Raw genomic sequence first — 23732 nt, forward strand, 5'->3', positions numbered from 1 at the left:
TGACCTGTAGTATTTTGATGCTCGACTTCAAAAGCTTCCATTTCTAAGCTTTTCCGTCGATTAAAATCACTTAATTTCACCCTGCATCGAGTTTAAATCTACAGCATTCCAGTTTATAGTCACGTGCAACGTCTCGATGGGTATGGAGAAAAATAACATGAATAAGAAACATTTAAATATAGAACGAGAGAAAGAAAATTGGATTATATATTAAAGTATGACACAAAGTCTGGAAACATTTCCCAGGAGTAAAAATGTCATTCAAGCATATTTTGAGGATATTTGTCCCGTTATTCACAACAGATGCTCCGATCTTATTTTGAAAATCCTGCTTTCAATGACAGAATAATCCACGAGGAGAAAATAAACGCAAAAGTCACACTAAATGTCACAAAAATGTCAAACTAAGTAAATAGTTTCAAACATTTTGGGAAATTCTAGGAATAAAATATGCATGAATTCCATTATAAATCACTGTTTTCTGTAACTTCTTTGAAATATTTCGTCACAAAAGACAGATAATGCATCAAAAATGCAAAATATGGAACATAAGTGAACATTTTAAGGTTAAACATCATATTTAGGATAAGATCATTGGTACCTGAGGACACAGTGGGGTGAAATACGTGGTTTTGTTTAAAATGAGGGTGAAAAATAAAAAAATGCATCTCACCTCGGCGTGACCTTTGACCTCCAGCAGGAACGGATGTTGAGATGCAGTTAAATATGAAAAGGATGGATGAAGTACGACTTCTTTCTTCCACAGGTAAATAAAATTCCATATTAACGTAAAAAAAACCCACCTTTGTACATAAAAAGCAACATTTGAGAAAAAAAATCTAATAATTTGAGTTCATGTTAAAAGAAGCTTTCAAAGTCAATTTAAATTCTATTTATGATTCAAAAAATGACATTAAAAGATCACAATTTACAATAAAGTTAAAAATCCATAAAGAATTGTTTTGTTTTTTTTGCAGTCGCTGATGTTAAAGTGCAGTTCGGAACACGTAAATATCAAATAAATATGAAGGTAATAATTTTAAACAACTTTATAATCTGTTCTAATGGAGAGTCTATATCGTGGCACTATATGTTCTACAATCTTATTTTATTATGGTTCTTGAGTTTTAGAACTTTAAACCAGTTTTCTGTCAAAACAGCAAAATTTCTCGGGTTAAAAAAAACCCCCCAAAAAATGAAATATGAGATTAAACAGTTTTGGACTGAAACTTGAATTAAACGTTTCAGCGTCCTGGGAGAAAAACTGCTGAACTGATCTGCTCTGAAAATGATGATTTAAAAAAAAAAACATGTGAAAGTTAAAGGAGGCGTCAGGCTGGTTTCAGTGCCGGAGCCCCGGGGAACCCCCCCGGAACCCCCCCGAGGTGAGCGCCACGCCGAATGTAGGACGCCACGCAGAATGTAGGGCTGCATGATTTATTAAACGACGCTAACCGAGAGGAAAGATGCACTTCACATGACGGACGGCGTTCAAGAAAATGACAAGAATTTTCAAAATTTTTTACCATTTTCCTCAATTCTATTGTAAAAATGTCCATTAAATTTAATTGCAATGTCACAGAAGCTTCACGTAGCAGTTTTAATGATTAAAAAAAAGTACGTAGTACTAAATTCGTGGTTTTCACACAGGAATCAGACAATTTTTCTGTTTTTTTTCCCACAAATTTTTTATTATACGAGTGATCGAATTCACAGTTCAACCGTCATTTACATTACAAAGAAACGTCTGCAGCCGGACTGCCGTTTTAATTCGTCGGGTATAAAGTGCGGCAGTGGTGAGGCACAAACCGTCGCAGCGACGGACGACGACAGGAAACCAAAAATTTTTTTTTTTTTTACTAACAAACACTCAGTATCACAGTATTATTATCAGTTTGTTGTTTTGTTTTTTTCTTCTCAATCCTCCGAGTAGTGCAGCAGAAAGAAGCGACGTATAAACCGGAGACGATTAATGACCTGAACAAATGATTTCATTTAAAGAAAAACAAAACAAAAACATGGCAACAGTTAAATCCCTTTTTTTGTTGTGAACATTTTGAGATTAGACGTGTAAAAGTCAGTCACAGCTGGAGAGGAAAATAAACTCTGATTGAACGAATATCGATCGTTTTTCAAATATCGTAAAGTGCAGCAGGTTGAATTTAATTAAATTGAGTTTTTTTTTTTTAATTATTTGTTACAATCACAGCCTCTTATTCATTTATCTCTCATTTAATTTTATCGTCTTATTAACTGCACATTTAATCATTTTGAATCGTTTCCCTTTCTGCATCTGAAGCTTTAATGCCCAAAATTTAAAAAAATAATAATTTCCCTCCTTCTAATCGACGCTAGCGTCGGATCACGGAACGTTCCGTACGACCGGCGGCGTTTACAGATAAACATACAAAAAGGAAAACAAGGGACTATATGACCAGCGTGACTGAAGGCTGAGGTAGGAGGCGGTTGGCAGTTCAACGCCCGAGGGGGCGGGGCGTCGCCGTAACACTTCCCTCTTCTGATAATAAAGCACGGCGGTGATTTGCAGGTTTTACAAGCGGCGGACGAGCCGCTTGGAATCAAAAATAAAAAATAAAAAGGACAGTGGAAAGTCGTCTGGGTTTTCGTGGCAATTGGACACTTCTGTCGGACAAAGTGTGCAGAGTTCGACTCCGGCGTTTCCGCGGTAACGCATTAGCAAACACCGATGGCTGACGGGAGGTTTGTCTCCGTGTGGTGACGTTTATTAGTGCACGTTCATATTGGCTTTTTGATTCCATGTGTGAGTGTGTGTCTTCATATCAGACAGATATTTAAAACAAAAAAAAAAAAATAGATTTAGCTACTTTGCCGGAGATTTGTCGCCCGGGTTTTCTTTGCCCTCAGTGTGGACTGGCAGAGCAGCGAGATAAATCCGCCTCCGGTTGGTCAGTTTTAGCCGTCATGAATGCAAATACAAAAAAAAAAAAAAAGCATTTGAAGATCGATTTAAGAAGCTATAAAATGTGACGTTTCCCTCGACATATTTGAGCCGTGAGAACTTTATTCACGATACGCGTGGTTCGACCGGTGCAGTTAAACTGTAAGACGAGTAGAACGGGAACTAAGGAGGTATAATCTACTACCTTCTTGCAGCAGATTTGTGTTTGTGTGTCCTTTTGACCATTTCATGAAGGATTCCAGGCTCTCAGCTCAGTGAACCACGTTTCCCGTCTGCGTGGATTTACTGTAGCTTTATGACGAGACACATCAAAGCATCAAAGTAACGATGAGTGGATGAAAGTGTTGCTAACGTGTTCGCAGAGGACCCGAAGATCTAGTGCAGTTTTTTTTTTTGTTTTTAATCCCAATTCCAGTTGTATTGATATTCAAGTCCCCCCCCTCCACTGACTCCGAGGGTGCCGGTACCTGCCTTCTTCTTCTTCTTCTTCACCTGGTGGTGGCGCCGGCTCGGCCCGCACGCTGCTGGGCGGACTTGCCGTCGTGTTCCGACAACCACTGGCGACAGATGTTCTGCATCACCAGGTCCTGCGCCGCCTCGGCCGCCTGCAGCACGTCCTGCACCAGCGGACGCGCCCGGACGGCCTCCAGCTTGACGGCCAGCAGGTACGCCGGCCGCAGCTTCCCGCACGCCAGGAAGGCTTTGATCTTTTGAAAGGACAAAGAGAATCTCCGGTAAGTCTAAAGACAGTTCTGGTCCCAAATGACCACAGAGCTTCGCTCGGTAGTTCGTCCCTCATGAAGATTAGGAGTAACTGGGAGACTGAGCTCGGGGAGGACATGGGGGACATGGAGGACGGCGAGACGTCTTAACGTGAGTAAAAAGACACAAACCTTGTTTTCTGTGCTTTTGATGTCCAGGATGAGCGTCTCCAGCTCTTTGGCCTGGATCCAACACAACGGGACACAAAAATCATCCTTCGGCCGCTCGCTAAACCCCGCCCCTTCCCCCCCCCCTCCTCCTCACTCACGTCGGCGGGTCCTTTGTCGGCGACGGCGACGCAGCTCAGGATCAAAGCGTCGCAGTCGTTCTTGGTGGCGGCGCCCGACTCGCCGACGCACTTGAGGAGCTGCCGCACGGCGCCGTACTGCCGCTGCCGCACGAGGCGCTGGCCGGCGCGCACGTAGACGACCGGCGCCTCCAGCTGGAAGTCCTGGCGGGGGAACGACCCGTCAAAATAAAAGCAGAAGAAGAAAAAGTGCGGCGGGGAAAGAAAGACTCACCTGTATGACTCGATACGCAATCCCAAATCCTTCCTCGATGTTTTTCCCTCCGAGCATCACCTGCAGGAAAATATCGTCTTTATATATATATATATATACGTATACAACGGTTTGTGCTTGTTTCAAAGTAAAATAAAGAGATTAATTAATACTAAAATGAAAGTAAATTTCCTCAGTTACATGTTAAAGTGCTTGGATGAAGTCAGAAAATAAAAATGTGTGAATAAAACAGTAAAATTATGAAGATTGCAGATCAAAAGGTTTGAATGTTTATTGAAATTAAGGGAGAAATTGTCATTTTAAAAAGGAGCAATTACATAACTGGAAGAAAATAATTACAGTGAACAAAATACTACTTCAACTTTATTTCCATGGTCAGGAAAATATTAATTAATGAGTTAAATGGTTGGACAATAATTAATGATTTTAAATTTTTTCCCCATTACATATATTACACATTAAAAACAGATTAATGGTGCAAACCGAAGAATATTTTTTAATATTTTTATAAGATTGGATGTGAAATGTTCAAACTTCTTACTTGTATTTTATCTTAAATGATATATTTTCGTTAAATTCAATCCAAAGCAAATTTCTTAAGAGCGGCAGAGACAACGCAGTAGTGAGATATTGAAGATATTTAAGTTGATAAAAACATCTATAATTCAACAGCGAGAGAACATTTTTCTTTTATTGTGTTTTAGCACCAGAAGTTTGGCTTGTGTAAAAGATTTTAGTCATTTTTGGTCGTAATTGTTTGGTTTTTTGTGAAAATATAGACATTTTCATCAGGCTTAGTTTTGACTTCAACAAAGAAAAACGTAAAATTGTGCCTAAATGTTCTATTTCGCCGTCGTGTGGCTCCTGGGCTACAACGTCTGATATCGACGATATATAAAAGCCGCGGGGAATCTCACCCGGCAGGCGACCTCGGCCTTCATCGGACTTCCTCCGAAGAGGGTGGGCGGCGCCGGGGACGCCGGGGACTTGGGGGACGGAGCGGCGGCCTGCGGGGCTTTAGAGGACGTCTCGCAGCGATGCAGGAAACGAGTCGCCTCCAGCTGGAGCTCGATCGTGTTCATGTGTCTGGCAAAAAAAAAAAAGAAAAATCAGTGTGAGTATTTGGGATTCTGACGAAATCAGAAACTTTTTTTTTTAATATATATATATATTTTTTAATATATACAACACAGTCATTCATAGGTGCTTTTAACAGAGGCTGCAACCCATATATATATATATTTTTTACAGTAATCACACTGATCCAAATACTTTCCAACTGTATTTAGATTCAGATTAAACCAGCCTGAGCAGCTCTATCCAGACAGTAACATGATTTTCTAGATTGAACCAGCCTGAGCAGCTCTATCTAGACAGTAACATGATTTTCTAGATTAAACCAGCCTGAGTTGCTCTATCCAGACAGTAACATGATTTTCTAGATTGAACCAGCCTGAGCAGCTCTATCTAGACAGTAACATGATTTTCTAGATTAAACCAGCTCTATCTAGGCAGTAACATGATTTTCTAGATTAAACCAGCCTGAGCAGCTCTATCTAGACAGTAACATGATTTTCGAGATTAAACCAGCCTGAGCAGCTCCATCTAGACAGTAACATGATTTTCTAGATTGAACCAGCCTGAGCAGCTCTATCTAGACAGTAACATGATTTTCTAGATTAAACCAGCCTGAGCAGCTCCATCTAGACAGGAACATGATTTTCTAGATTAAACCAGCCTGAGCAGCTCTATCTAGACAGTAACATGATTTTCTAGATTAAACCAGCCTGAGCAGCTCTATCTAGACAGGAACATGATTTTCTAGATTAAACCAGCCTGAGCAGCTCTATCTAGACAGGAACATGATTTTCTAGATTAAACCATTCTGAGCAGCTCCATCTAGACAGGAACATGATTTTCTAGATTAAACCAACCTGAGCAGCTCTATCCAGACAGTAACATGATTTTCTAGATTAAACCAGCCTGAGTTGCTCTATCCAGACAGTAACATGATTTTCTAGATTAAACCAGCCTGAGCAGTTCTATCTAGACAGTAACATGATTTCTAGATCAAACCAGCCTGAGCAGCTCTATCATGACAGTAACATGATTTTCTAGATTAAACCAGCCTGAGCAGCTCTATCCAGACAGTAACATGATTTTCTAGATTAAACCAGCCTGAGCAGTTCTATCTAGACAGTAACATGATTTCTAGATCAAACCAGCCTGAGCAGCTCTATCTAGACAGTAAAATGATTTTCTAGATTAAACCAGCCTGAGCAGCTCTATCTAGACAGGAACATGATTTTCTAGATTAAACCAGCCTGAGCAGCTCCATCTAGACAGTAACATGATTTTCTAGATTAAACCAGCCTGAGAAGCTCTATCTGGACAGGAACATGATTTTCTAGATTAAACCAGCCTGAGCAGCTCTAGCTAGACAATAACATGATTTTCTAGATTAAACCAACCTTGAGTAGTACTATCTAGACAGGAACATGATTTTCTAGATTAAACCAGCCTGAGAAGCTCTATCTGGACAGGAACATGATTTTCTAGATTAAACCAGCCTGAGCAGCTCTAGCTAGACAGTAACATGATTTCTAGATTAAACCAGCCTGAGAAGCTCCATCTAGACAAAAATAACAACAATGATAACAAAAGCGAAAACAAAGTGACACAAAACAAAGACATGATTTTGATAATTGAAAGAACAATAGTAGAAAACATCAAATATTATCGCCGACTGGAAGTGGACGAGTGTGTGCGTGTGCGCGGTTTGTCCAAAATCAGACACTTGGCGTCCCACCTGGACACGTCGCTGGAGGACATCATCTTCCTGAAGGAGTTGACCTGGGACCTCCTCCGGCTGCCCCCCCGGGCCTGCTGCTCCTGCAGGTACGTCCTCAGGTGCTCCTTGGCTCGGACCAGCCAGCGCTGCGGCGGAGGCACGGCGAGAGTCAAGGGGGCGCCGGCGGCTTCGCTTTCTATCGGCGAGTGAAAAGGGGAGGTCCTACCTGCTGTTCTCCCAGCTGCAGGTACGAGGCGGCGCCGTGCGTGAAGAACCGGATGCAGGTCATGGCGGCGCGAACGTGATCCTGTCCAAACCAACATGTGAGGTCAGGCCACAAGATCTGCCGTCTCCTGCTGGAGCCACTGAGCTTTATGAGAGTAAAGACGCCTGCAGACAAGAGCTTCTGCCGGAACTCGCAGGCCACGCCCCCCTCACCACAGGCCACACCCCCTCATGGCAGCCACACGTCTCTGAAGTGGCGTTTAAATTTTTCAACAGTTTATTTCTCGCCTCCTGTGCCGTCAGAAACTCGTTTCAGTAATAAAAGAGAGTTTGTGTCCGAGCCGCCATGTTTGTATGGTTTTAACTGCAGGAGCTCGGAGCGATGCGTTCAGGTGCATCACGACATTTGAACGAGCTGCGGCTCTCAGACAGTAGCGATGTTAAATATGCTAAATATGATTAAAATATGACTGATGGTGATTAAGGAGCTGGAACACCATGAAGTGTCGGCAGTGCAGCTCCGACGAGGTTCAGCAGGACGGCTGGAACCGAACTAACTAATGTGTTCGGCCAGACGGAGCTGGACGAAGGAAATGACGTCATTTTGTTTGGCAGGACTCCACGATGACACCTACGGAAGAGGATTAGGGCCACTGTGGAAGAAAAGTCAGACTTTTGAGTCTAAAAGTCAGACTTTTGAGTCTAAAAGTCAGACTTTTGAGTCTAAAAGTCAGACTTTTGAGTTTAAAAGTCAGACTTTTGAGTTTAAAAGTCAGACTTTTGAGTTTAAAAGTCAGACTTTTGAGTTTAAAAGTCAGACTTCTGAGTTTAAAAGTCAGACTTCTTTGAAAGTCAGACTTTTCACTTTAAAAGTCAGACTTTTGCGTTTAAAAGTCAGACTTTTGAGTTTAAAAGTCAGACTTCTTTGAAAGTCAGACTTTTCACTTTAAAAGTCAGACTTTTGAGTTTAAAAGTCAGACTTCCGAGAAAAAAGTGAGACTTCTAAAAAAAAAAAGTCAGACTTCTGAGTTTAAAAGTCAGAATTTTGACTTTAAAGTCAGACTTCTGAGTTTAAAAGTCAGACTTTTGAGTTTAAAGTCAGACTTCTGAGTTTAAAAGTCAGAATTCTGAGTTTAAAAGTCAGAATTCTGAGAAAAAAAGTCAGAATTCAGGTTTTATTCCCCACAGTGGCCCTAATCCTCTCCCATAGACGCCCTTTGGGTCAGACAATAAAAAAAACCAAACAACCCATCTATACGAGCGGGACTGACCGTCATGAACTGCTGCAGCTGGTACAGCGAGTGGAAGAAGCCGCGGCGCTGCAGGAAGTGGCAGGAGGCGATGAGGTAGCGGCTGCAGGTCTCCAGGCTGGGGTCCAGCTTCTCCAGGATCCCCTGCAGCATGCCGAGGCGGCCGCGCTCCAGGCTGGGCTGCAGAACGCCTTCCAGGAACACTTCGTCTGGACACTCCTGAGATTGTTTACACAAAGTCATTTCAGTTGAGGAGCTTCATCAACCTGACCTGACCTCTGGAGGCCCAACAAGTCAAATATAACATTAAACTGCAGATATGGACAAATGTCAAAGTCTTTCCTTTTTTTGATCCTTTTGCAACTGCAAGAATTTTGCCATTTGTCTATTCTGAAATATACATATTAAAGGAAATCAGATATTATATTTGCAAAAAAAAAAAAAAAACCTCAGTCACCTGTATCTGGATCTCGTATTTTTATTCAGGATTAAAACAATTTGTCATCATCTGGAAATTGTTTTGAGTTTGTGTCTAAAGTATCACTTCACATAAGATGGACACCTTTATTGTGAAAGGTGTTGCGTCATGTGACCTCCACAGATATATTAATTAATTCTGACCGAGAGCGGTTTTGAATGTCATTTTTGCCGATCGAGTGTTTTTAGATCAGCCTCTGTCAGTTTTCATGTTTATACTTAAAAAAAAAAAAAATCACAATCCCATGGCGGCCGGATTAGATCATATGGCGGACCGGTTCTGGCCCCCGGGCCTCATGTTGGACACCCCCGGTTTAAAATGTCCCCACACATGAAAACTGGTCATGACGTCACTGCCAGCTCGTATATTTCTGAGGATTTGAATCAAGCGTTGGTTTTTCCTCCTGCAGCCTCAGCGTCTCTCACGACGTTCAACAAGAACGACGGTCCTGATCTCCGCCTGCTTTTCGGAGAATCTTCAGCAGAAGAGGGTGAGACGACCCCGGCGCCTCCGTCAGGCTCTTCTGACGCCCGGGGCGACGTCTTGTTTTGACTTCAGCGAGCGAATCCAATTCATTCAGCAGCAGGAAAAATCTGGCGCCGGCACCCGTGATTTTTTCTTTCTTTTTTTTTTAACTGATTATTGCTACATGGATTTGAACCCTCAAGCAAAATACAGAAATAAAATTACAATTCAACTGGATAACTTTTGACTCATTCGCAGAAAGTAACAGTTATTTTCTCTTATTATATATAAAAAGACGAAATGTAGGAAAATATTAGGATTCACGTAAAAATTGTAGCGTTTCTGCATCAACATTCTAAATAGTCTCCAGAAATACGGAGGAAAAATTAAAGAGTTAAATTAAATCATAACAGGGAAACGTATTTTTTTTATGCTAATGCTAACATTTTCGAAACTTTTTTTTTGTTTCAGTAATTATTTTTAGCATTTAAGTCATGAATGAAAAATAAAACACCAAGACTAAAAGTATTTGATCCAATATTGATAAAGTGGAACAAATGATCGCAGTATTTATTAGAATCGTATATTTAAATATAAGGACTGATGTTATACGTTTCACCTTAAGATCACACAACTAATTCATAATAATAAAAATCTAAAGAATGGAGGAAATTCTGTCTATATAAACCGCCGGGGGGACGAAGGAGGAGAAAGGCGGCGCGGCGGCGGCGGCCATCTTGCCGCCTCACCTTGTGCAGCAGGTACGTCAGCGCCTCGGTGACGCAGTCGTGTCTCATGTAGAAGCCGACGAGCGCCAGGTGAGTCCCGTAGGCGTTCAGGTAGTGGAGACACTCCTGGTGGAGGCGGCCGGGCGGCGGCTTCTCCGGCGGCGGCGGCGGCGCCGCGCCGGACAGGACGGCCTCCAGCTCCCGCAGGGACGACAGGATGTCTTCGTCGAAAGGCTGGGAATCAACGTTCATTGTGTTTTAGCTGGTTACTGGTTGGATTTTATGAACATGTGATGAGGAATACAGTAAAAAAACAACACAGGGACAAGAAAGCAAAACAAGACTCAATGTCGTTTGATTTTGTGTTTTCGACTTTAAAAGTCAGACTTCCGAGTTTAAAAGTCAAACTTCTGAGTTAAAAGTCAGACTTCTGAGTTTAAAGTCAAACTTCTGAGTTAAAAGTCAGACTTCTGAGTTAAAAGTCAAACTTCTGAGTTTAAAGTCAGACTTCTGAGTTTAAAAGTCAGACTTCTGAGTTTAAAAGTCAGACTTCTGAGTTTAAAAGTCAGACTTCTGAGAAAAAGTCAGAATTCTGAGTTTAAAAGTCAGAATTCTGAGTTTAAAAGTCAGACTTTTGAGTTTAAAAGTCAGAATTCTGAGTTTAAAAGTCAGACTTCTGAGTTTAAAAGTCAGAATTCTGAGTTTAAAAGTCAGACTTTTGAGTTTAAAAGTCAGACTTCTGAGTTTAAAAGTCAGACTTCTGAGTTTAAAAGTCAGACTTCTGAGTTTAAAAGTCAGAATTCTGAGTTTAAAAGTCAGAATTCTGAGTTTAAAAGTCAGACTTTTGACTTTAAAAGTCAGACTTCTGACTTTAAAAGTCAGACTTTTGATTTTAATAGTCAGACTTTTGATTTTAATAGTCAGACTTCTGATTTTAATAGTCAGACTTCTGAGTTTAAAAGTCAGACTTCTGAGTTTAAAAGTCAGACTTCCGAGTTTAAAAGTCAGAATTCTGAGTTTAAAAGTCAGACTTCTGAGTTTAAAAGTCAGACTTCTGAGTTTAAAAGTCAGACTTTTGAGTTTAAAGTCAGAATTCTGAGTTTAAAAGTCAGAATTCCCCCCAAAAAAGTCAGAATTCCAAGGTTTCCAGTGAACCTCTTACGTAACCACCGAGCTCCGCCTCCTGCCGCCGTCGCCTCGTGTCGCCCCGGCATCTAAACGTGAAATTCCCCGGGTGTCGCGACCTTCACAACTCCTCGCCCGTTTACGTAACGGCGCCGGGGGTGAATTCAGGCGGGGGGAGGGGGGCGTGGGGTAATTTTAGCGCCGTCTTACCACAGACAGGCCGGGCCGGACGGCGTTCTCCAGGTGCTGCACGATGTCCTGCAGCAGCGGCGGCCCGCGGTTCAGCTGGTTCCGGTCCAGCGGCGCCTTCAGGCAGCGGGAGAACTTCTCCCTCGCCCCCGACAGGTTCCCCGCCTTCAGGGTGGCCATCGCCCACGCCTGCCACACGCCGCCGGGGTCCAGGCTGCTCTTGGTGGAAACCTGACCAACACAAACCCTCCTGATAATCTGATTTTTTAAATTAAACAAGAAGGCCGTTGCTGGGCTAATCCCCCGCCGGAGGGCTTTATATTTTCTCACAAAGCAGCTCTAAGGCAGCACACTTGGTACACTAGAGGGTGTTCCATGGGTCCTGGTAGATAATTATGTAGAATCTGAAAGGTCTTCTTCATAAGCTTTGTCAAAATACGTCTCCAGAGCCCAAAAGGTGTTTTTATGCACTTAGTGACTCTGTGACCTAATATGCAAATTAGGTCATGGTCACCATGGTGCCCCTTCTCCCCAGGTGGAGTGTCCATGTGTGAAGTTTGGTGACTGTGGGCCCAGGAACTGCTGAGAAATGAGGAGAAATGTTTATATGAAAATACATGTATTGTGCAACCATGACGAGCAAACTTCAGACCCTACCAATCTTCAAGGTCAAGGTCAAGGTCAGGTCACTTGGTATGCTGGAGGGTGTCCCCAGAGTACTAGTAGGTGTGTATAAAATTCCAGAGCCCTAGCTCAAAAACCTAGGCCTCCAGAGCCCAAAATGTGTTTTTAAGCACTTCGTGACCCTGTGACCTACTTAATATGCAAATTAGGTCAAGGTCACCATAGTATCCCTTCCCCCTCTGAGATGTATCCACATGTGAAGTTTGGTCACTGTGGGCCCAGGGGTTGCCGAGATATAGGTAGAAACGTTCGAACGGACGGGCGTACGGACGTACGGAGACTGTTTCAAGATCCCCCTTCGGGGCCTATCGGCCACGGCGGGGGATAATAAATAGAAGCATAAATGGAGCGCCGTCCCGCGGCCTCACCTCCACGGCCAGCTTGTAGTGCTCCGCCTCCAGAAGTTGGTTTCGGAGACGCGTGACGGCGGACGTTTCCAGAATGTCGTCGAGAGAAGGGATGTATTTGTAGTTGGCCGTCACCAGGATCTTCAGCACGTCCACTTTGCTGATGTAGCTGCAGACGGAAGGAAGTTAGAACCGCAGTCGGACAACCATGTTGAAGATTTATTATTATTCTTTAATCACTTTAACTTGTAAGCCAATTAATAAAAAATAAAAAAAAGATCGTCTCAAAACTGAAAGAACATTTTATTAGCCAAGTTTTTCTATTGTTATTTTAACAAAAGGCCGGAATTATCACTATTTTAAAAGCGCCTTTTTTCACCGATAGTCACATTTTGAGACGCAAGGATGTAAATGACGACAAAATCATTCTACAAGAGGTTTCCTTGAAAAAAAAATCAGATACACAAACAAAAGGCTCAGTTAATAAAATTCACGATGTTTGGGACTCTTTTCTTGCCTATTTTCAAAAGATGGACGCAGTTGAAATTGTATAACTGTATATTAATAATTCGTGAGGAAAGCCTACTGGAGATCAGTTAATTACATTTCCGTGTGCATTTTAATGTATTTTACTGGCAGTGATTATTGTCAGTGTTATTATTGTATGTTTCCTTTCAACCTGCCTGGCTTGTTAGTGTGAATGCATGGCAAAAGTGCAACTTTTTTGGGACTTTCCGGCTAAGCTCTAGCTTTTTGAAATCTCGTCAACTTTTTGAAATATTTCAACTTTTGTGCAACTTTTTTTCCAATGTTAACGGATGGAGAAATGTTTTAACTCGCTATAACTTCTTCAAATCTTAACCGATTTCAACTATTCAACTGTTCCACTATTTCAACTGTTGACATTTTTTGAAATTTGTACAAGTTTTTGTCACTTTTTTAACTGTTGACACTTTTTAAAAAAGTTGTACAAGTTTAAACTCTCAGTCTAGACCAGAGACGGGTCACCAGGACAAAGCAGTACAGCTTACCTTCCGCAGGTAGCATTTCAAAAAGTTGCACAAGTTTCAACTCTCACTCCAGACCAGAGACGGGCCGGCAGGACAAAGCATTACAGTCTACCGGCCGCAGGTAGCATTACAGTTTGCTAGCAGCATTCACACTATCATGCATTTGCCGCGGGAAATGCAGATCATCTAGTTGTTACTTGTTGTTCTATGTCGACTGGGGGGTTCGGGGAGGGAAGAAAAACTATAGGCGATGTCCAATATAACATTGTTTAACTGAATCTTGAGTAAACAAACCATGTTTAAAAAAAAAAAAAAGTCATTCTACAAGAAAGCAAAACAAGACTCAATGTCGTTTGATTTTGTGTTTTTGAGGTAAAGTTCATTATTATTATTTCAAAATTTATTTTAAACTTCTGTTTGTTTTTATTGCGATCAACGGAAGGTTTACAACAACCTGCACAGTCAGCACCTGTGTTTTATCTACTGTCTTCATGTATTATTCTTGTATTTTGTTTCTTAATGCATTGTTTTTATAGCTTTGTTGTAAAGCACTTTGGGTTATTGTAAAGGGCTATACAAAGAAAATGTGATTTGATTTGATTATTGTAAGTAAATGTCAGTATTATTTCAGTTTATGCTTCGACTTAGACTTTCTTTCTTGTCATTGTCAATGTTTTTATGTTGCCTCTTATATTTGTATTTCAATGTACAGCACTTTGTCTCAGCTACGGCTGCTTAAAGCGCTTTATAAATAAAGTTGAGTTGAGTCGAGTAGTGAGGAAACTGGCAACGAAATTTCGTTGCTTAGCAACCGGTAAAAAAAGGCATTAAAAAAACGTCTTTAAATATATTTTTTTAAAAAGTTGTGCAATTTTACAAATAAGGTGCATCTGAACATTAAATAAAAGAGCAGGATGAGAAATGGGATGGATTCAAATTGCATAATTGCCCAGTGTGATGTCTTTAAGTGCAAGACGTAAAGGTAAAAGAAAAATATAAAGCTTCTCATCAAATCTCATTTGTAGAGCCGGAGGCCGAGAGAGTCCGATTCGTCCCCGGTGACCCGTCTCACCCTCACCTGTCGCACAGCGCCAGGTCCTGGCTGCGGCCGACCTTCACGAACATGAGCTTGGCGCTGAACAGCAGCTGCCTCATGATGTCGCTGAGGAGGCAGGCGTCCACCTCGGGGCTGTTCAGCCTGCGGGACAGCGAGCGGCAGTGGGCGACGAGCTGGTGGCCGCACGCCGTCTGGTCGCCGTGCAGAGACAGGATGGCCACGCAGAGGTAGGCGCTGGGAGCCTGGGGGGGGGGGGCACGACCAGGGAAACAGTGACCAACAAATCCAGACCAAGAGAGGCAGGTGCAGAAACAACAACAAAAAAAGCCTTCAGAATGTGTTTCTTTGGTTCAGAACGCCCGTTGAAATCAGCGGCTTATAAGAATATTAAATCTCGTGCTGTTAAAAATAATGTGTTAATTTACTTAATTGATTTTGAAACTCTAACAAAACACAGAGTTATGTTAGATGTTTATTAATTCATTCATTAATATTTTTATCATTTTTGCTAATCTTGGAAAGTCACGTCATTAAAAATAGTCTGTTAATTTAAATATAGTCTGTGTGTTGTGAGGACGTCAATTCCGTGGTTTTCCCCGGATAAATATCCATTAAAAGCTTCAGTCTTCGGGGGAAAAATAATGCGATTAATCGCAATTAATTACAGAAAATTGTGCGATTAATTGCAATTAATTACAGAAAATTCTGCGATTAATTAGTCTTTTTTTTAATCGATTGAGAAAACTACTAAAAACATGACAATATTGAAATAATATGTAAATACATACAAAGGCTATTAATCTTAATCTAAAAAAAAAAAAAATGTTTCGCAAACATCATACCTCTGCTCTTTTAAACACGTCGTCCTTATTTAACGTAAATGTCTGTTATTTGTTTTAACAGGTTTGTTGTTGTAAAGCAATTTTATTGGGATTTTGCCTGAAAAGTAGCGACAAAAAGTGATGATTGCTTCCAGAAAATAATCACGAAAAAGGTGATTTCTCAATGGAATTGAACCGTTCTCTCTGAACAAGTGCACATAAAGCACACCGGTCCAGAGCAGTGAGATGAAGCAGACCTGTTCGTAGTAGAACTCGCTCCGCAGCAGCTGGTTCTCCGTCGGGTCGGAGCTGAGCTGGACCTGTCGATGCACCACCTCCGGCAGGCGGAGGAACCCGTCCAGAGCGTCCTCTGTGGCCGCGGGGCTGCCGGCCACTGCTCGGACCCAGAGAACAAAACCAGAGCGTCCATTACGGCTGCTTTTAATCCTCCTTTACGAATTTAAACGTACAAATGAAACTCTCGCAGGAGAAGCGGAAACAAAGACGTCATCGGCGTAAAGTTCGACTTTTTATTTACCTTCTTCCGGCTCCAGTTCGTCGTCGGAGCTGCAATGAGAATGAAAAAAAAAGAAGAACATTGTGGATTTGATGTACATTTATTACCCTGCCTGAGTAAAGACACAGATTTGCACCGGTGCACGGTAAGGCTGCAGTGAGACGAGCCTTACTCTGGGTGGAAGTAGTCGTAACACTGGTCGCACACCCGGACTTCCTCTCCTGGACACCCGTCCACCAGCATCTTCCTCTCGGAGCAGGCGTGGCACGCCAGGCGGCCACATCTCCGACAGTGATGCCGCCTGTTGAACTGAAAAAACAACTTTTTATTTGAAAATACAAAACACTGGACCGTGTATTCGCTCTCACTGTAGTTCCACGCCACTGGGATTTCTTTCCTCGCGTCTCCATGTTAAAACATATTAATAAATAATACGATTGAAGATTTGAAGCCTCACAATGACCTAAAATTTGAAAAGAATTATATTTTGCAGAATTATTGCAACTAGATTTTCTAGTGGGTCATTTTTCCTCCGAAATGTGAATTTAAATGCGCTAAGCTGGTGAGTAAAAACCGTTCCACACCATAACAACACGCAAACAAACATATTTAGAATTTTCGAAATCACTGCAGCGTGAGGTCGATTCTAAAAAGGTCTAAAATTATCAGGTTTAACTGAATATAACTCGATTTGAAATGTTTGTTTTGACGCAGTAAAAGTGAAGCGAATAACCCACAGCTGGAGGAAATCACAGAAACAAAGTCAAAGACAGTAGAATTGTAGTTTTTTTTTTTTTTTAAATGCCTAAACAATTAAAAATGAGATACATTTTTAATAAAAACAAAATATTTAAAATTTGTAAAAAAACAAAATAAATGAAAAGTCACAATAATTTAAAGCTAAGCGAATGAGATTGACTTTTTTTGTTTGATTTGTTAAGAACTGTACATAATTATATAATTATATAATGAGAAAATTTAAAAATTTAAAAAAAAAGTGCAGCAGCTGAAAGATCAGTTTCATTTTAACACGTCCTGGACTATTGGGTGATATTATACATGATATATATACACATATATACACACACATATATATACACACATATATATACACATATATATATATATATATACACACACATATATATATATATATATATATACACACACATATATATATATATATATACACACACATATATATATATATATATACACACACATATATATATATATATACACACACATATATATATATATATATATATATACACACACACACATATATATATATATATACACACACATATATGTATATATACACACACACACATATATATATATATATACACACACACACATATATATATATACACACACACACATATATATATATACACACACACATATATATATATATACACACACATATATATATATATACACACACATATATATATATACACACACATATATATATACACACACACATATATATATATATATATATACACACACACATATATATATATATATACACACACACACATATATATATATACACACACACACACACATATATATATATATATACACACATACATATATATATATATATACACACACATATATATATACACACACATATATATATACATATATATATACATATATATGTGTATATATATATATATATATACATATACATATACATATATATATATACACATACAAACACAGGTATGTTTAATATTTGCATGATTTGGATTTGACATGAATATATGGACTATGTATGAGCTGCCTGATTAAAAAGAAAATATAAAAAATGTATTAATTAATTAAATCTAAGCACAAATAAGATATGGGAAACATAATACACGGCACAATCCTTTTAACGAGCTTTTAAAAGTAAAATCTTAAAACAACAAGATAGAATTGCTGTGTTGTGGAGGATCTGGATTAATGGAGGAGATTACGAGTTACGAGATTAGATGTGAGGGTGTTTCGCTTGACATTTGTTTTTAAGTCACGATGGAGGAACCCCCCCCCCCCCTCCTCACCATGGTGAACCTCTCCCTCCGGCAGACCATGCACATGAGCTGCTGGGTGTCGGGCACCCAGTCCTTGCGAGCCGGCGGCTGATCGGGCGGCTGGAACTTGGCGGGCGAGCGGCGCCTCTTCTCCGAGGAGCTCCGGTCTTTCTCCCGGTCGGAGCCGTGAGCCGAGGGGGTGTGTGTCGGCGTGCTGCCTGCACGGCCGACGCCCCACGTGAGGGGAAAAAGAGAAAAAAAAGAAAATCATGGTCAACACAAGAAGCTCCAACGTCTCGACTGGACGACTGGACGGCGCGCCGGCGTCTCACTCGTGGAAGCCGGCGGCGACTCGAGGCGGCTGGAGGCCGGCGGGGCGGCGTCCTGAGCCGGACACTGCAGCAGCGCCTCCTGGAGGCTGATCACCGAGTCTGAGGGAGGAAACCGTAGGGACATTTTTGGGGTTGGACCTTTTAACGCTGCGACCGAACGAAGCTCTGCTTGGACGGGACGGGAGGTGTTCGTGCCACCGACCGGATCGGGCTCGCTCCCGGGGGCCGCAGGAGAAGTCCAGGGCCCTGGAGGCGTAGTCCGCCAGCAGCCCGTCCACGTCCTCGGCGCCGAAGCCGGCGTCCCGGCCCACCAGCAGGCGCCGCAGCGTCTGCACCGCCGCGGCCGCCCAGTCCACCTTCAGGTTCATCAGCAGCTGCTCCAGCATCAGCAGGGGGTCCGACAGCAGCGGGAAATACTCCTGCCGGGCGGCTTCGGGCAACGTGAGCAGCACCTGCAGTAGGGAGGGGGGGGGGGGGGGGGGGGGGGGGGGCGGTCACTCCTCAGCAAGCCTTTTATTTTTTGCTTGTTTTTCTGCTGTTTTATGTTGAAAAATGCACAAATAAAGTACACACAAAAAAAAGAAAAACAGACATTCAAGCTAAAAATCACTAAGTTCCCTGGACTATTGGAAGTCTTGACACGTAATAAAAAAAAACAAGACACGCTGGACACTGTGTCTTTCTGCAACAGTCACAACGAACCTTTGAGCCCAGGTGCAGAGCGTGGATGTGTTGCCGCCGCGACGGCGAGACCTGCCTCTGGAAGTGCAGGGTGAGGTGGTCGGCCAGGAAGTGGCAGGCGGCCAGGCCCGGGCGCCGGTCCAGGGCGCTCTCACAGACACGCAGGCCGACCGCCGCGTCAGACACGCCCTCCAGCAACTGGAACAACAACACAAGCTGGGTGAGATAAAGTAAAAGGGGGGGGGGGGGGGCAGCAGTGCACACAGCAAATATTGATGTGATGATACACTGTCATTATGTCGCTGTTGTTCAAATACAGCAGCAATATGATAAGATAAAGGCTTTATTGATCACACACTGGGAAATTATATAGACATACATACACACACACACACATATATATATATATACACACACACACACACACATATATATACATATATATATACACACACAGACACACATATATATATATATATATATATATATATACACACACACACACATATATATACATATATATATACACACACAGACACACATACATATATACACACACACATATAAACACATGTATACACACACACACATATATATATATACACACACACACACATATACACACACACACACATATACACACATACATATATATACACATACACATATATATATATACACACAGACACATATATATACACACACACACACACACATATATATATATACACACATACATATATACACACACATATATACACACACACACATACACACATCTATATCTATCTATATACATGAAAGTACAGTGGAAAATGTTCTACAAAGTTTTTACAGTGGGGGGAACATATATATACACATATATACATACATATATACACATATATATACACACACATATATAATATACATATATATATACATATACATATATATACATGAAAGTACAGGGGGAAAATGTTCTACAAAGTTTTTACAGTGGGGGAAACAAAAAGGGAAAACTGTCAGAATGCAAATGTTTTTCACGGCTAAAAATAACGCTGAACATTTCGGGCTTCCTTTATCCTTTAACCCTTCAGCCGCTGAGGGCACGAGGTCGTCGGGTTCGTAGATTCGTGGAGGCTGTGGTGACCGAAAAGCTGAGATTGTGATGCTTCCGCTGCATTAATGAATAACGAACGGCACAGAGCGGCGACAGCGCGGTACGTATAGATGAATGGAGCGTGTAGCTTAGCGTAGCTCAGCGTAGCTTAGCGGTCAACAGAAATTACGGCAACTACCCAACCCCCGACACGCCGACTCCCAAGTGAAGCCCCGCCTCTACCGCGCCCCCACACTCATGACCCCGTGCTCCTGTTCTTCATCCTAGAACGTTTCCTACATTGGGGATCAAATGTCAAATATGAGTGAAAAGGTGAAGACCTGGGAAGCTTCGTCCGTCTGTCCCTCCTCCAGCACATGAAGCAAATGTTCCGTCTGCAGCTTCACACTCAGTTCCTCCGACACCGGATAAAGCTCCGCCCACTGTGCGCTCAGAGCAAACTCCTGGGGGGGGAAACAAAAGAAAATGCATGAATAAATATGCAATTTAATATGAATTGAAAAATCCTCAGCTAAAAAAATAAAAACATAAAAGGTATACACACTTTTACTTCGAGTATCCGAGATAGAACAGATTCGGGGTTGGTCTTGGATTCACTTCTCAGCTGCTGCCAGGTCGTCCAGGGCAACGGAGGCTGTAATCTCAACATCTGAGGCCAGAAGAACCAGGGACACGTGTGGAACAACCAGGTTCACAATGGAAGTTAATTCATCTTCAAGTCGTTTGAACTCATCGCGACAAGTTACAAGAGAACGGCTTCGACGACGTTACCCAGCAGTAGAGGTCCAACTCCTTCTTCTTGAGTTCCAGGGACGTTTTCAGGGGGTTCTCAGTATCGGGGTCACCGAGGCAGAACTCCAGCAGCTCCAGACAGGCGGCCAGAGACCAGCGCTCCAGGGCCTGCAGGGCCACTCGGGCCCGCAGGCTGGGGTCCTGGACCCTGAACAGGTGGTAGATCCCTTCATCTCCCTCTGGAGATGGAAGCAGACCAAAGATCAAAGACAAAGAGGAGTGAAAGAACTGCTTTCATTTAAGTCAGGCGTGTCTAACATGCGGCCCGGGGGCCAGAACCGGTCCCCCAGAGGACCTAATCCGGCCACCATGTGATTTTTTTTTTTTTTTTTTAAGTATACATATGAAAACTGACAGATATATATATGTATAAAGTATTTCTTAATTTTTACCCCTGGTTCAGGTACAACTGTTTCTTGTATTTTTGCATTATTTATATTTTTATTTTTCTTGTCGGTTTATTTTTCCTTTGTTTTGTGTGAGTATTCCCTTTTATTACAAGTATGGATATTATAAAGAACATTGAGTTTGGGAGAAATGTGCTTGTATTGTGAAGGATTGACTGTTGTACATTTTGGAAAACACAATAAAATACTAATTATATAAAAAAAAAAAAAAAAAAGAAAACTGACAGAGGCTGATCTAAAAACACTCGATTGTCGAAAATGACATTCAAAACTGCCCTTTGGTCAGAATTTGACCCCCGACATGAATGCATCTGTGGAGGTCACATGACGCAACGCCTTTCACAATAAAACGATGAGTCCAACTTATGTGAAATGATACTTTAGACACATAAACTCAAATTTTTTTTCCAAATGATGACAAATTGTTTTAATCCTGAATAAAAAATCGGATATCCAGATACATGTAACTGAGGGTGTTTTTTTTTTTTGCAAATATAATATCTGATTTCCTTTAATATGTATATTTCAGAATTCTTGCAAAAGGGTCAAAAGGAAAGACTTTGCATTTGTCCATACCTGCAGTTTAATATGTTATATTTGACTTGAGAGGTCAGAGGTCAGATCAGGTTGATGTCGCCCCTCAACTGAAATCAGTTCGACGCCCCCGATTTAAGTCAAAGAAACCAGGAGACCAACTTACCGTCCAGAGCTGCCCAGGCCAGCAGGCGGTCCCTCAGCGCCCCCTCCTGGCTGCAGCCTCGCCCGTACAGCTCCAGCAAGCGCAGCGCCCGGTCCAGGTCTCTGGCGTCCAGGGCGTTCCGGAAGGCCTCGGCGGCCGCGGCCTGCGCCGCCTCGCCCTGCGGCCCAGAGAGCAGCAGGCCCACGAGGGGCTTTCCGCACACGACGGCCCCGAGTCCGGCCGGGGCCTCGCCGAGCGGCGCGCCCAGCACGGGCTCGGCCGTGGCGTGGAGGTACGCCCGCAGCACGGGGAACTCGCTCAGCAGGCCGTCGGCCTCCCGGGCGATCTGCTCGCCGTCGAGCACCGCCTCCTTCCGCGCGCCGCGGAAGTAGCCGGACCAGCCGGAGGGCTGCCAGCGCGCCGCCTCGCCCCTGCTGGCGCTCAGGCAGGCCAGGGCGGCGAGCAGCGGCGAGCGAGACTTCAGGAAGGACAGCGCCGAGGGCGTGAGGAGGAACGGGTTGGCGGAGGCGGGCGAGCTCGTCGCCGGCGGCGAGGCGGAGAGGGTGGTGGTGGTGGTGGGCGTGGCGGAGCGCTCCTCCCCCGAGGCCTCGGACTCCGAGCTCGCGCCGTCGGACGGCGGCTCGGCGATTCCCAGGGACGCCGCGTGATCCCGGGCGCGTCGCCGGAGCAGGAGGGACAGCGAGGCCACGCCGAACGCTCCGTCGTCCGCGTCGGAGTCGCCGCCGCCGGAGACCCACACCGGCAGGGACTCGCAGCAGCGCTGGACAATCACCTGCTGGACGCTCAGGCGCAGACCTTCCTGCTGCAGCAGCGACAGAACTCTGCGGGAAGATCGACGACGTTCTCAGAAAAAAATGCTTCAATCTGACCAGCGGCGCTTAAAGTCCTAGTGAAATGAAACTTCGACCTCCAAAACACTCTGGCTGTCGCTTCTAGGGACATTTTTATATGGCAACTGGCTGAAGAGTAAAATGTTAAAAGAAAATAGGCGATAAACATCGCTATTTCCTCTGCTGGGCGGAGCTTCTGACAATAATAGAGTGACATCACGAGTTGTGCACACGCCCAAGTTGTGTTTACATTATGGAGGATCAGAGTTTTGACCACGAAGAGGCTGAATTTAACCAGATTTCATCATCATGGTCATTTCAAACCCAGTGATTGATGAAGAAGACACAGAAGGTGGTTCTGCCATCGGTGACCCCGTCTGGAACATGTTTGAGGAAGCAGAAGACGCTTCGTCCTCCATTCGTCCTCGTCTCCTCGCCTCAGCAGCCGCCACTTTTCACCTTTGAGGCTTTGAGGCTCCTGACTTTTGGAAGAACGACCGGCTTCCTGGATCGAAGCGCTTTTCTGACTGTGGAATCACCAAAGAGGAGTCCAGGTTTTACTTGATCGTCTACTAGCCGCCCGAGCTAGCGGCTCCCGCTAGCCGCTCGAGCTCGCGGCTAGCCGCTCCCGCCGCCCGTGCTCCTTTTCTCCTCTCTCGGTCTCTTCCAGGCTCAATCTTTCATCAAGGCTCATAAAACGCCGACTATAACTTCAAAACACTGTAAAAACTTGGATATTAAAGAGGAAACAAGCCGATAGAAACACAACAGATCGAGATCTGAACAACTTGTGATGTCACACATAGGCTCCGCCCACAATGGCCCACGAAGAAGAAGGATTCCCCCGACTTCGTCGGCTGGAGATTCAAAATTCAAATAACTTTGTTATGCGACAACAGTGGCGGGGCAGAGTCGGAGGAACCTTAGAAGTAGAACCCCAAATATCG

At 43.1% G+C, this 23732-nt stretch overlaps 1 protein-coding gene across 2 annotated transcripts in view; it reads right to left on the reverse strand.

Annotated features, from left to right (window-relative positions):
- Nucleotides 1-1703: 1703 nt before the first annotated feature.
- zfyve26 (zinc finger, FYVE domain containing 26) overlaps nucleotides 1704-23732 on the reverse strand; it is a 46401-nt gene continuing 24372 nt past the window's right edge. For both annotated transcript variants that reach the window (XM_080512945.1, XM_080512944.1), the window contains exons 22-44: nucleotides 21956-22776; nucleotides 20828-21027; nucleotides 20601-20705; nucleotides 20377-20499; nucleotides 18976-19152; nucleotides 18476-18725; nucleotides 18274-18372; nucleotides 17972-18159; nucleotides 16084-16220; nucleotides 15933-15961; nucleotides 15652-15788; nucleotides 14595-14815; nucleotides 12528-12675; nucleotides 11497-11706; nucleotides 10183-10395; nucleotides 8512-8709; nucleotides 7242-7322; nucleotides 7034-7161; nucleotides 5142-5310; nucleotides 4225-4284; nucleotides 3972-4154; nucleotides 3835-3885; nucleotides 1704-3648 (exon numbers count right to left, since the gene is read on the reverse strand). In XM_080512945.1, coding sequence (XP_080369071.1) covers nucleotides 3430-3648; nucleotides 3835-3885; nucleotides 3972-4154; nucleotides 4225-4284; nucleotides 5142-5310; nucleotides 7034-7161; nucleotides 7242-7322; nucleotides 8512-8709; nucleotides 10183-10395; nucleotides 11497-11706; nucleotides 12528-12675; nucleotides 14595-14815; nucleotides 15652-15788; nucleotides 15933-15961; nucleotides 16084-16220; nucleotides 17972-18159; nucleotides 18274-18372; nucleotides 18476-18725; nucleotides 18976-19152; nucleotides 20377-20499; nucleotides 20601-20705; nucleotides 20828-21027; nucleotides 21956-22776 — 4147 coding nt within the window. In that variant the 3' untranslated portion in view covers nucleotides 1704-3429. The remainder of the gene's footprint in view (nucleotides 3649-3834; nucleotides 3886-3971; nucleotides 4155-4224; nucleotides 4285-5141; nucleotides 5311-7033; nucleotides 7162-7241; nucleotides 7323-8511; nucleotides 8710-10182; nucleotides 10396-11496; nucleotides 11707-12527; nucleotides 12676-14594; nucleotides 14816-15651; nucleotides 15789-15932; nucleotides 15962-16083; nucleotides 16221-17971; nucleotides 18160-18273; nucleotides 18373-18475; nucleotides 18726-18975; nucleotides 19153-20376; nucleotides 20500-20600; nucleotides 20706-20827; nucleotides 21028-21955; nucleotides 22777-23732) is intronic.

Source organism: Blennius ocellaris (assembly GCF_963422515.1).
Source record: "Blennius ocellaris genome assembly, chromosome: 17".
Classification (NCBI taxonomy): Eukaryota; Metazoa; Chordata; class Actinopteri; order Blenniiformes; family Blenniidae; genus Blennius; species Blennius ocellaris.